At 40.6% G+C, this 14,410-nt stretch overlaps 1 protein-coding gene across 2 annotated transcripts in view; it reads left to right on the top strand.

The window, feature by feature from the left end:
• Window positions 1-14,410, top strand: part of LOC132985208 (kelch-like protein 29) — a 105,270-nt gene that overhangs the window by 48,708 nt on the left and 42,152 nt on the right. For both annotated transcript variants that reach the window (XM_061052460.1, XM_061052458.1), the window contains 2 exons: window positions 437-584; window positions 1,674-2,210. In XM_061052460.1, coding sequence (XP_060908443.1) covers window positions 437-584; window positions 1,674-2,210 — 685 coding nt within the window. The remainder of the gene's footprint in view (window positions 1-436; window positions 585-1,673; window positions 2,211-14,410) is intronic.

Raw genomic sequence — 14,410 nt, 5'->3', positions numbered from 1 at the left:
TACTCTATTAGTGGTGTTTTTTCAGAATTGTATTATCTTACTAAAGTGAACAAATTGTTCAATTCTTTGCAAACGGTTATATTCACAGCCATCTGAATGAAGCCGCAGAAATGTTATTTTTAGTTAAAAGGAGAAATATCAGTCTTTCTTCAAAGACTCCTGAGGCTGTTGAGATAGATTGTTTTGTAAAGGCTGTTATCACAACTCACTAACTACTAAGTCTATGCCATGCTCCATCATTAAATTTCACTTTAAGTCCTTAAAAAAATGTTTTATTGATTGTTTTTTAATTCAAGCAACAGAATACTGTGTTTTAACCAAAGATTTTGGGTAATTGATTTGCTGAACTGTTTTGGATCTTAATGTCCGGAGTTGCAGAGTTGTTAGTTTTAATTCTCACATGTTGTTTAACCTGGGATGTTTTTATGCTCTGCAGGTCTCAGGTGTGTCTCCTGGGGACAATCAGAGCCCAGGACTGCTGCTGGCTCCAGGGGTGAGGTGGGGACAGACGCCCATTAACCAGCTCACACCTTGGGATACAGATGAGCCGCCTGCCAAGCAGCATCGAGACAGCGAGCCCAGCGGTAATGAATCTTACATACACACACTCACACATTCACACTTCTGCATATTCCTCCTGATGCGAGTGTACACTGATGCAAGTTTAACATCATCACTACGTCTGCACAGAGCAGATGTAAGTACACACACACACACACACACACACACACAGGCAATCAACGACCCTAGGTTTTAACGGGGCATAGAGTTGAGTTTCCTCGGCGTGACAATAAAAATATATCCCATGATTAGTTTTCCAAGAGGAAAAGTTTTGCAGTTGTGTTTGGAGAGTGTAAAGTTCAGAACTTACTTTTTGTAGTTGCCCCCCCCCCTGCTGTGTGTCCACAGTCTCCTGCTGTGCAGTAAGGGGTCCTGCTGAATTGACCATGAAGCCTTAGAAATGTCATTATTGTGTGTAAGGTTTCATTTCCTGCCCCCCCCCCCCCCATTCACACTGCAGCTCAGAGTGCTCCACAAAAAAGAGTGAGATGTCACCGACTGTGGACTCAGAATCCTAGCACCGTGTTACATATTGTGTGTGTGTGTGTCTGTGTGCTATTCTTATCTGGGACTGGTGTTTTCAGCAAAGCCCCCTCCTCTCCACACTTCACTGAGCTGTTTCCAGAAAGTTCTCCTCTGCCAAGTGTGCCAGAATAAATCAGCACTATATTTCAACAGAAACTTCACTGTTTTGTCTGTTCAACAAAGTTTGTCTTTAGATAAGTAGATATTCTGTTGTTTCACCTTATTTTCTAAAATATTATATTCAGATTTAGTTTGGGACTTTTTTTATGCCTTTCTTGGAGAGACAGGACAGAGGATAGAGTTTGAAGTTGGGGCGAGAGGGAGTGGTTAATGACATGCGGGAAACGAGCCACAGGACGGATTCAAAATGACCAAAATAAATCTTAATCTTATTGTATTGTTGACCTCTGGTACAGACTGTACATCACTTCTATGTTTCCTTTGTTTGGAGTTGTATTGAGGCCATTACCAATTAGTCTTCAGTATAGAAATACGACCATCTAAATGTTACTATGTTTTTTATGATGTAAATGCTTTCCAGTTTATTAAACTTTTCTTTTGCCCTTGTGTCTGTTTCTTCTCCAAAGGTCCGACCTGGTCTGCACCAGTAGCAGCAGTGAGCCAGCCCAGCCTCCTGCCCCACACCTACACCCTCTCTCATCAGCCCTCCTTCAGCCACAGTGTGACAGCACAGTCATCCATCATAGGAGTTAACCCATCCATCCAGACACCTGTTCCCCCCCAGCACCCTCTCATGACGGCCCACTTCCAAATGATGCCACAGTCCACCCAGCAGCCACCCTCGATTGTTATGAGCATGCCCAGTCAGTCTCCGTACGCCTCCACTCAGCCCACGGTCACAGCGTCAGCCCTCACTGCCCGAGTCAACCAGGTGTTTCCTCCAAACCCTCACAGATTGATGAGCAATGGCCATGTGACCTCTCACCCCAGCCTCATTCGGCCCCCCACCCTACCTTTGACCAATGGACAGGCAGCAGCAGCAGCACTAGCAGCACAGGCTGCTGGACAAGCTGCAGACAATCCGGACGGTCCTAATGAGCTGCAAATGCTGCGGACAGTCGGCATGGGGAAGTACAAGTTCAGCGACCCGGGACATCCTAAAGGTAAGCACAGACGGCATCAGATGATTCTTTTAGGTTTTCTTACACTCACTTTTTTCAGATATTGAACCTGTAACGACTCCCTTTAAAGGCTGAATCAAAGCAGATCTGTTCAGAGGAGAACCTGAGCTCAGAACAGAATCCAAACCAGGGAGCTGTTAGGTATTAAATCAATGAACTCTGAGCTCTCTGTTCCTTGTGACCTCCCTTTATGTGGGGCCGTGCTGGAATTGAAAACACATAGTCCCCTCTCCTGTCCCCTCTATGCATCAGAGCTGTTTCAGATGCAATAAATATAAAACAACAACAGACTGTTTTAATACAACCAGAGCCAATTCACTTCAAACCCGCTCCAAGGTCTCAGAGACAGATTTTCACTAAAGAAGACCCCTTATACTGATACTGTTAGGTGGATTCTTCCGAACCAATTGTTCTGATCTGGAATGACTTCATGCCGGCAGTATCCGTCCTGTTTGCTTTGAACGTGGTTAAAAGTGTGCTGTGTTTATCTTTTCATCCTTCTTAATGGCAAAAGGCCTGTGAAACACAAGTCAGTAAGAGCTTTCAGCCTCTGCCCTCACGTTTTCACTCAATTATTTGAAGCCTTGTTGACTCGCTGTGTGTTTGTGAAGGTGCTTCAGAGTTGGTACTCATGTCTATTCAGGTTGTGTGGCTTCAGTTTGTGCGATGGATTTCAAAGACTTAGCAGAGAAAACGAACAGTTAAAAATCATGTCAGGGCCCCTATGAAGGTCAAAGTGCTGAAATAAGGACTCAACTCTTACTGTGTTACTGACTGACATGTGGAAATATTTGAAGGAATAATAATTGATCAATTATCCTCCTAAAAGATTTCTGAAAATTCCTCAAGTTTAGGCAGTACCCCATTGAATTTGTCCACTTTGCTCTCTCTCCTGGGCAGTTGAATGATAAGAATCTGCAATGGTCAAATCCTACTAGTCATATCACGTCGCATCACTAAGCTTAATAGAAAAAGAAAGTCTGAGCCTGTGGACACAATGTGAACAGGCTGATATGCAGAGGAGGCTTTGTGGCTTTTTGATGGCAGAGGCTTGATGTCTCCAAAGAGCTGATGGAGCTCTTCTGCTTTTATCCAGCTGCACAACGGGCTGCCGGGTGTGTGTGTGTAAATGTGAGTTTAAGGTTTACTGTAGCTTCTTGGGTGTGACTGCATGCCATGGATGTTTTGTGAGACGCCTCTCAGCCTTAAAGCTAAACAGCACAGTGACAGAAGTCACACTCTGTTTCATTTTGCTTTGGCCTTCAAAGGGAGCGAATTGTCTTCACTCTGCATCAGTGGATGCATCAACAACTGTGCGCTCGTCTGTGTGGGTTTGTGTATCTGCACCTTTGCTGGCATTATGTACAGTGTGTTTGCATATGGTTGTAGAAATGCCGTGTGTGTGTGTGTGTGTGTGTGTGTGTGTGTGTGTGTGTGTGTGTGTGTGTGTGTGTGTGTGTGTGTGTGTGTGTGTGTGTGTGTGTGTGTGTGTGTGTGTGTGTGTGTGTGTGTGTGTGTGTGTGTGTGTGTGTGTGTGTGTGTGTGTGTGTGTGTGTGTGTGTGTGTGTGTGTGTGTGTGTGTGTGTGTGTGTGTGTGTGTGTGTGTGTGTGTGTGTGTGTGTGTGTGTGTGTGTGTGTGTGTGTGTGTGTGTGTGTGTGTGTGTGTGTGTGTGTGTGTGTGTGTGTGTGTGTGTGTGTGTAAATAGCTTCAGCCTCATCACCTACTGAGATATTTTAGTCACCCGGCTGTGATCTCCCTACCTGCTTCTTCCATCCACAGCAGTGTGTCTTCTTCAGAGCTGCCTGTCAAAGTGAACAAATCAAACTCCACAGCTTCTAACCAGTTGCTAATTTCTGTCACACCCCCTACTCCTCACTCGATCTTCTATCCTCTCCTCTCTCCTGATGAAAACAATGTGGGGGGAGCTTTCAAAAATGTTCAATAATGTCTCCCCATCTGTAGCTTGAGCTGCAGGGATCACAGCTGGAATGTGGAGATGACAGTGGGACACAGAGAGGCGAGAGTAGGAGAAAGGGTGGACATGAGAGAGAAGGAGAGCGATGCAGACTGCAGAGAGGATGTGTATTTATTGACGAGTCATTAAAATCAATGTCTCTTCTTGTTGAAGATCAGCCAGGAAAAGTTTGCAGATTTGTACGCTCCTGCAGTTCAGTCTGTATGTCTTCAAAGTGAGACTGTACGAGCTTTCTCCCGCTTTGCGTGATCTACAACAAAGAGAGGGGTGTTTGATAGCTGAGTTGTGGTTGTGCTAAAAATAGTTTTTCGTTGGAAAATCTGAAAAACGTGTAGCTGATGAGGTGTTTCTGAACATTTGTTTCATTGAAGTTAAATTGTTGTGGTCCCTCACATCTGTCAGACACCTGCTGCTGCACTGAGCATGTGCAGCCGCTCCACGCCTCTCTTCTCATGTCAAACATCATTTCACGCTGCCTTCCACCTCACTGGAACTTCAGCAGTCCCTCTCTTGTCTCTGTCACATATACACACAGGTAGAGACACACACATGCACACAGGCGTTCACACTAACTCACTATTGTTGTGATAGAGGGACACACGTCCACCGTCGCATGAAAATCAAGCAGCACTGTGCCTGCGTGCCTCATCCTGTCTGCACAGGAAGTTAATCTTCCAGTCGGCTCACATCAGCCGTCATCAGTGAGCACGCAGCACTGGAGCTGCTCGTGGATGTAATTAAGATGCCTCTCTGAGTTAAGATCAGTGTGTTAGTTTGTTACACAGAGACCAGCACGACCTCACAGTCAGAGCAGGCTCACCTTTCCTCTGCAGTCACTGCTTCTTCTGCTTTATTGGCCTTACTCATGTTTGCTTAACGTGGGACTGAGCATAGTTGTGGTTTTGGCAATACTTATGTGGGTTGTCTTTTCTTGCAGACGTTAATTATCTACTAAATTATGAATCTGATGGTGATTGTTTGCTGCCCCTTTATTTACACGTATCACACCTTATGGAAAGTGAATGAAGGAAACAACCGGCTATCTTATTTGGCTCAATTTACCTGCTTACTGGTTCATATTGTGACTGGATTGAAAATAATAATATATATTAGTAGTGATGATGACATAGGTACATATTGAATATAATTAGCCAGTTATATACTAGTCTTTAAACTAATGCAGCTTCAACAAATCTCAGTATCTCAGTTCTGAGCGATATTAAGAGGCAGAGGTAGTCACGCTGATTAAACGACAAGAATACTCTGCTAACATGACAGGCCTTCAAACACATACTTCTAAAAATCAAATACAGTTTGTGATAGCTGCACTGAGATCAGTAATCACCATGAGCACATTCATTTAATCCTCTCCTCTCCTCTCCTCTCCTCTCCTCTGAAAACGTACAGTGGTTACATTAACCAGTGGTGATGTGCTTGCTGAATATCTTCAAGCTAACCACATCAGGATGATCTAAAGCAGAACATGGATTATGATGATCCAGAAGAGGCTTAATTTACACAAATGCAAGAACTTGTTTCCTCTCCTGAACTCTATGAAGCTTTATTTTTAGCTGAAATTGAATAAATAAGAGCTGGAGTGGATGTTGTAAATTATGAATGTGGTTGAAAAGTATTCCAATCACTGTGGAGTCTCTGTGTGCAGATAATTCTCCTTAATGAATACACAGTCCCACAGCTTTAGGGTAACATTGGCACTTGAGTCCATATAAGAGGTTCATTTTAATGACTTTGACCCAAACATCTTATTTTAGAAATGCAGAGAGTGTGCAGAAGAAGCTATTTTTGGTAAGAGCAGCAGATGTCTTCACATTTTTTTGTACAACTCTGATTTTTAGAAGGTAGTGGAAAAAAGGGGAGGAGAGGAAATGACTGAGCAGCCTCGGCTTGTCATGAGGAGAGGAAGTAAAAGCCCCCCATCAGTTAATTTAGGGACAGCGGATATCTCCTTAAGATTGATCATTCCTCGTCTACAGCCTCCACACAGAACGCCGACTTCATTAATCACCAAGATCTTCAGGATAAAGCTCAGCTGTTGCAGCACAGTGGCAGGACCGGGAGCCTGACAGCCGAGGCTCTTACATGCATCACAGACTCGATGCAGCCGAGGAGCAGCTGCTGGGCGGCTCTGTACCACGCTAGAGTGGGCACCGAGTCCACGCCGCCATCCTCTATACTCCCCTTTAACTTATACTCTCTCTCTCTCTTTCTCCCTCTCTCCGCCCCACCTGTCCTCCCCACTACAAATATCTTTCTGTTTCTTCACTCCATCTCCCGTGATGGAATCCTCTAAAGCACGAATACAGAAGGTATCCATTTAGGCTTAGCATATAAAGACATATATTTTCTGAAGCTAAGATAAATATTGATGGTTTGAATTGCATTGAGATCTTTGTAGTGCACTCCTTAAAATGGATATAGTTAAATCCTCCTCAGCAGATATAACATGATGATTATTACAGAATGTCTTCTCATGTAGAGGCTGCAGCTTTGAGGGACTTTCATCAAAATCCTCCACGTCTAAAGCTCGTACAAATATATTGATCCGGACATTGTATCATCCAAAGTCTGAGTTTTCATCTCACTCAGAACCTGGAGAGACGAGTTTGATCTTTGGTGTGATCTTGATGTTGTGGCTTCAGGTCAGATCTTCTTCTTGGTGAGTGCTGAAGAGATCCGGTCAAACTGACTGACAGGAAACTGTATTTGTTACTGAGCAAGTCTCAATTCTTCATGGGAATAAGACCGATTGGATGCTTTAGAAGAACGCGGATTCTCTTAAGGTGGAGCACTTATGAAGCAAAGTTTGTGATCATGTTCTCTTATAGGTGGCATTGATATTTTTCACGAGCCCTGCATCCTGATGGTCTGAGATCATTCATCTCTGTAGCCTTGTTCATTTACTGTGTTTATTATAAAGGCAAAACTCTGGCCTTTGTAGTGATTTCTTTAACATAGTGACTCAGTAGTTTTAATGAAACAGGAGGATGGAGGAGTGTTGAACACCCACTCACTTCTGATCAAATCCCCTCCAAGCAATACAGCATGTTATCTACACACACCAGCCACTTCTCATAAACACAAGATTTGTCATTCATAAGCATTATCCTCCGATAGTTGTGTATGTGTTTGGAGGTCCATTTGCGTCTGTGTTTTACTCCTGTGTGCATGGATGTGTGTGTGTGTGTGTGTTTGTGTGAGCATGGCCATTTGTGTGTTTTTGTGTGTGTGTGTGCTTGCGTGCGTGCATGGCTACCCTTGTGTTTCTGCACTGTGACAGTCGTCTGTTTTGAGGAGGATGGATTGTAAACCTGGTGCTGAGTTTGACGATAATATCCTGCATACTGCTCCAGCAGAATATTTCACCAATTTCTGTGGCAAACTAATAACAGTTTTTTTTTTAAAATCCCTATTGGCATCTTGCCTTTCTGGCACTCTGAAAAATAAGCCAATCCACTCATTCATGTGTAAGTCTGGGTCTGTAATAAAACGTTGTCTTTTTAAGCATGTGGGCCTGTAGACTTTAAACATTTTATCTCTGCTCACAGAAGCAGCTTTTATAAGAAGTAAGACGTTCTGCGACTTTCCTTCAATAAAGCTTTCCTAAGAAACTTTTAATCAGAATTCTTGCACAGAAAAATAAATGGTACACAAAGGCATTAACTCTCTATTTAAAGGCCTTTTAGAGAAGCATAAATAGATGATTAGCTAGTGTGCGTATCAGCTCATTAATCTTAATCCATCGTCTGTTTGGTTTAGTTTTGGAAAGATTCCTTGAAAACTGTGCAGCCTTAGGATTTCATTTCAACAATAACTCAGAGTGATAAAGGAATAATTCAAATAGTTTTAGGAAAATCTCTGCCTTAGGAATATTTGGCTGCCTTTGGTACAGTAAATTAAAAGTAATCTGTAAATTGAAAGACATCTGTTTGACATTTTTAAAACAACATTCAGGTGTGTATACTGTTGTGTAATGATTGGATGTATTGGATTAGATATCTTTTCCAATGAGTGTCATTGCACCAATGAGAGCCTTCACCCCCCCCCCCTGAACACATCAGTCTGATTCAAGCGGCAGAAAAACCTCAAGGCTAACTGTTACTAATCCTCCTAGCTGTGACTAATGAGCACATTTTTAATTTTTAATTTAGATTTCAGTAAATCTCATCTATCCATATTTCCGCCCCACTCACTTCATTTGTAGGTCTGTCACCTTTAGAATCATAATTTTCTATTTTTATTGCTGCAGGTCTGACATAACCAGACTGGTAGTCTGCATTATGAATGAAGGGAGAGCATCTAAAGCTCAAAAATTCAAATGAAGCTGCCTTTGTGTGTGATGCCGAAACCACAGAGATGTGACATTTATGATGCAGGTAAATAAATCTTGCGGGTGTGGGATGGTTTTGATTTGATGTCTCAGAAATAGGTTGTGTTTATGATTACAGTCATTAGTGTGTCTGTGTTGCTTGGGAAGACGTTTATTTGATGTCTAGTGAATTATTTGTGGTACATGGACATTTTTTAAATTTCTGATTCAAAGCAGGTTTCTTTATTTAAATGAGTCATCAACTCACTTTCAAATATGGAAAATATTGTATAGCAGAGAAACACTTTAGTAAAGACATTTTCAACTTAGCTAATAAAAGAAGTGGTCAGCGGTGTGTCAGCTCAAAACTATTTCACAAACTGTTAAAGAAAGCATCAAGGTGTTTACTTTTGTGTCCCTGTACTTTCTGCATATTCCAGGTCTGTTCTTGCATTCTCATTGTAGAAGAAAACAAAGGCCTTCTCTCTCTCTCTCTCTCTCTCTCTCTCTCTCTCTCTCTCTCTCTCTCTCTCTCTCTCCCTCTCTCTGTCCCCTGTTCCCTCCCTTGGTTCAGTCCAGGCTGGTTGACAGCAGTGTTGAGGCTCGAGCGGCTCGGCTCAGCAGATTGGAGGAGGGGGGATATATAATGCGTCTTCATCATTGGCTTTTCTATAGACTGAAATCAGAGCGGGGAGAGACTCGAGGGGTCTCGAGGACTTGTGATGCCTCGATGAGCTGATTTGTTGGGAGCAGACTCAGACTGTTGAGACGTCTGCTGAAATGAAAGAGGCTTTGATTGTTAGAGGTATGTCTCACACACTACTTAAAGGGACAGTGCCTTTAAAGAAATCCATCTTTGTGAATCATTGTTGTTCACAAAATGTAAACTCCATTAATGGCCTTGTTTTGAATTCTGATATTTAGTCACTGTTAAAGTAAATAAACCGACCTGAGCTAATGTTTAAATAAATAGTTTATAAATGCAAACTTTGAGAGAGTGAATGCTTTGTTGCTTAAAATTGTTCAAACAAACAGGCCAGATTTCACATCAGTGATTTCACCATGTACTCCAGCCTCCTCTGTAGTGTCGGCCGAACAGAAAAATGTTAAATATTTGAAGAAATAAATCTTTGAGTGCAAAAAAGGAAAATGTATAAAAAATAATTTATTTCAGTAACTTAAATGAGCCCCAATAATACAGAAACATAAAAGCATCAATTCATTTATATGAAATACTTTTTTAGAATAATTGTGTAAATATATGTGGGATTGTATTTTTGATTAAAGTATTAAATGTATCAAATAAATGATTTTTAAAGACTGGCAGGCATTTAAAAAAAAACATTCTATGAACATTTGAGCAGCAGAATTAATTATTAAACGTCTTCTTCTGTTTTTAAATGACTCTACATTTCAGATTAAAACGATTCTCAAAATATTCCTACCAAAATCTTGAATGGGAAATAATTCAACATCTTAAAAATTAAAATGTCGTGGACGAATGTTTGCCGAGTCATACCGAAAGAATACAAGTATTGAAATATTGAGATGAAACCTTTCATCTCTTTGAAAGCTAAATAGAAGAGGAGTAAGCTATATGTTATTATAATAATAATATTAATACAATATAATTTAATGACTGTATATATTTTCCTGAAGTAAAGATGAGGGCTAAAGTAAAGGGATTGAAATACTGAAATTAAAAACATGACAATTCAATTCTGATTTATTTTATTTCCATACAGTCTTCCTTCTTTTTTTCTTGAATTACACAAACAACTGAGCGAAACAAAAAGCTAATTTCAAGAAATAATAAACAACCAATGGAACAGAAACGCGTGAAATGTCAATGAGGTTTTTTTTTCACTTTTAGAAATGTTCAACATTTTGATTTCAGTTTAAACTTTGACAAAAGCAAAGAAAAAATAATACATGTTTTTTTTAATGAAAACACATCTCATTTAATTGAGACATTAATAATAACAGGAGCTTTAAACACTATAAACTCATTTCCTTTATTATTCATTTTATCTAACAGAATCTAATCTAATTGAATGAAAGGTCAGCAAAAAGGTTAATATCAATGTGCAATAAACACACAGAATTATAGATTAATTGAAGAACATCTTATTTAATTTGTATTTTTTACAAAGTTGATCCTTTCATTATCAGTTCATCTTTGACTTTAAATTATTATTCCTCAGTTTGATATCATTCTTATGTAGGAGACATCATCAGTGTTCATAATAGCGTTTTAAATATTAAATACATAAATCATTTCAACATGTCAGCCTTAACCCAAAGAAAACATCGATTTATATTTAATAATGACGTGGCAATCATTTGTGAGAATATATTTCTGTGTAACATTTTAAACAAAATGTAAATCTCTTATCTATTTTCATTTATTTTATTAAATGAAAAATGTTATCCTTTCACTAAACTGACATGAAGAAGAGGCTGTTTTCAAGTTTTATGTTTTTTCATCCATTGATTCTCTAACTTGTGGTTTTGATGACTAAACTATTTAATTTTCACCTAGAGAGTAAAAAACAATGATTCCCTGCTTCATTATAAGACGAGTTGTATTGAAGTCTTCATGTCAGCTTGTTCAGGGACTTATCAATCAGCTGACATGTTTAGTTCTGGGTCATTTAACTGTGAGCGCTGGTGAGAAATGATTGTTGAAAGAAAATGAATGAAAAGAGAATAAAAGTGTCAGAGTGAAGATGACGTCAGTGTTCTATCTGCTGCTGAATTCATCCAGCTGTTATAATCAGGTTGACTATTTCAGGTTAACCTGAGCTGCAGACACTCGATAAGAGGAACTGTTCTATTTAGATCATTGAGATGCACCCTTCATATAAACATGTCACCTTTAGTGCGTCACAAACAACAAATGGACATGAAATATGATCCAAAATTTTACTCATTAATTGAATTCTAAAAAAAGTGAAATATGACACCGTGTGCATCGCATCTGAAGTTGAAAACAATCTGAGTCCTGTTCCACTTGATCTGAAAGACTTTTTTAATCTCTATATTTTTATCAAATCTAGTCTAATGTTATCAATATATAAACTTGCATGAAACAGTTATAGATTGAAAAGTGGAATAAATAAAAACATTTCCCAACAGTTTCCAGAAATGTTTTTTTGTAACTCAAGTCATCATCTGAATGGTCTTATACATCTCTGGATGATAACCCTGCCTTGTTCTGACCGTCGCAATGCTGCACCTAGTTATTGCCTTTTTTCTTTTTACCACATTTAAGACATTTTTTTGCTGCAGAACACCTAAAAAAATACTGAAAATCTACTAATTGTATCGACATGTAGCTCGGTTTTAGATGTTTGAGTAAACACAAAATGTCGGCTCCGCAGAGGCACGTGTCCAACAAATAAAAATCCTTAAAATGTCTCCAAGTTCAGCAGCCAATCCAGTCTCGCCCTTGGCCTGCAGCCAATCACAGCTCAGTAAGAGGAATACTTAACCCAATAGTAAGGGAGGCATGGTGCGCTCTGATAGGTTACTGGAAATCACGTCAAGGACCCCATTGGCCTCAGCGTTCAGATGTTTTACAGTACAGTTACTAGGCTGAGCAGCAGAGTCGGCCTTATTGTTATTCCTCCTGTGCGCTGTGTCGACCAATCAGGAAGAGCCAGCTCAGGCCCTCAGTACGATAGTGAAAAGCTTGGAAGACAGAAACTATGCCAACATGTTTCGGTTTTCTCCCTATGAATTACTCCAAAACCGTTTCACAATATTCCCAAACCCGTACTTCTTCTTCATCCATGTAGATTCCTCTCAATAGATTTCTCTTAAAGAGTATTGAGTCGTCTGCTGTTACAAAGCTGCCGTGGTCCCATTGAACGCGGCTAAAACCCTCCATGCCAAAGCTAACAAAAAGGGGACGCCATGTGCAGTTTCATGGTCCCTGGTGTTGATGAGTTGTTTTCCAGGTCCATGATTATCTTTTCCATCAGGCATTTAGGTGTGTCTGCATGGCTCCAAGGGAGGCGGCCTTTGTTTTCGCTGACAGGCCGAGTTCTATGTCTCTCTCTCTCTCTCACTTTCTCTATTCTCGGGGCAAACAGATGGTACACCCTGCGACTGATTGGAGGTGAAAGCTATTTCGGTCTTTGGAGATTCACAAATGCAAACTCTTAACTTTTTGTTCACTATTCACAGTCCATGCTCGCACAGTAATCAGAGAGCTGGCCGACTGACTGGCAGCAGAGGTAGAGAGGAAGGTGGAGAGAGAGACTGAGAGAGAGAGATGAAAGACGAGGCAAACATCAGTCTTTTGAATGTGAACGTACGGCTCACTCTAACTCATGCGGCTGTGCATTGAATCCAAATACAACAGACATGTTGTCAAAAACAGGATCTATTATCATGTTTTTCTCCTCTTCTGTATTCAGCATGTTTAATAACCAGGTCATTTTCTCTCTGCTCATTCATTCTTTGATACAAAAACTCTGAAAGATGCAGCTCTCATTTAAAAGACTTTCATCAAAGTGAGCCTCTGAGCTGCACCTTATTTGTCATGAGTCTTTATTCTGTTTAATTTCATCTGCTGAATGAATTCAGAGCTGAGCTCAGTGTCAGTCAGGAGAACGAAGGCGCTAAATGAGAGTATATTTCTACCTAACAGACGACTGAGTGTTGTACTGGGATAATTAAATCTCTGCTTTGAGTCTGACATGAACTCAGACCTCAACCCCTTTATTTCAGTACGAATCAGTGAACCATTTTTTAAAAATAATTTTCTTAGCAATTTCCAACAGTTAATGACTGCATAAAGATAAAAAACATATTCAGCTACCACATCTTGCCTGTTTCTCTTAGCAACAAATCAGTGTACTTCTCCTCTTTTCAGATTTGTCAAGAACTGTTGAAAGTACTGTTGAGACATTGTAAAGAGAGAGAACTAAACATTTGTGATGAACAAGCAGGAGTTTCCAACTCAATTATCTAAATCATCAAGTATCCTTTTCTTATCTTTCCCTAGCAGTCCATTATGTTTCTTTGATGCAGATTGCCATATGGATGTTTACCCTGCAGCGTGCAGTCTCAATAAATCCTGACGACAGTGTGGAGGCTGGCTCTCCCGTAATCATCCACATTATTGTGTCTGTAGTTCTCTATAAGGGCTTTCACACTTGCCGAAAAAGTCCTGAAATACTCCTGGTATTTGCAGGAGGAGCTGAATGTGTGAACGCAAACAGCCAAAATTTTCACTCTGGCTTCAACCGGAGTTTCTCCTGACAGCCCCCTAGTATTTATTCTACAAAAAGTCTTGAGTGAGCTGATGTGAGAGCGCAGCAGGATATTCTCCGGATAATTCACCTCAAATGAGTGGAACGAGATGGTGATGTTTATACAGTGTGACCGGTGCACGTACGACCATAGACTGTATGCACAAGACGGTCCGATCTCTGTGCATGTAATTAAACCCTTCCTGAGGCTGCAGAACAAGTTGTTCATCTCCTGCTGATTCTCCCTCTCAGCTTCCCCTCATCTTAACACTACAGTCAGGCTGGGCCTTACCTGGTGCTGCTACTCCACATAACACATCCTATTGAGTACCATGGCCCTCAACAGCACACTGTTTGCAGATTTTGTTTTGTTATTCTCTCCGGCGAGAAGGACGAGGCTGGGTGTGGGATGGGGGGGATTTGTCATTTTCAAAACCAAAACAAAGAGAGAGAGAGAGAGAGAGAGAGAGAGAGAGAAAAGAAGCAGATATGAGCATTTTGGGATAAGCAGTTGTTTTCTCATTGAGCATCATTTGAAGGTCAACTTCTCACCGAGTAAGGCACTTGTGTAAAGCCAAAGAAGTGTATTTCAATATAAATAATGCATCAACAGAGTCT

Source organism: Labrus mixtus, chromosome 12, assembly GCF_963584025.1.
Source record: "Labrus mixtus chromosome 12, fLabMix1.1, whole genome shotgun sequence".
NCBI lineage: Eukaryota > Metazoa > Chordata > Actinopteri > Labriformes > Labridae > Labrus > Labrus mixtus.
Note: the sequence above shows the minus strand (reverse complement) of the source record. Positions and strands in the feature narration are given on the sequence as shown.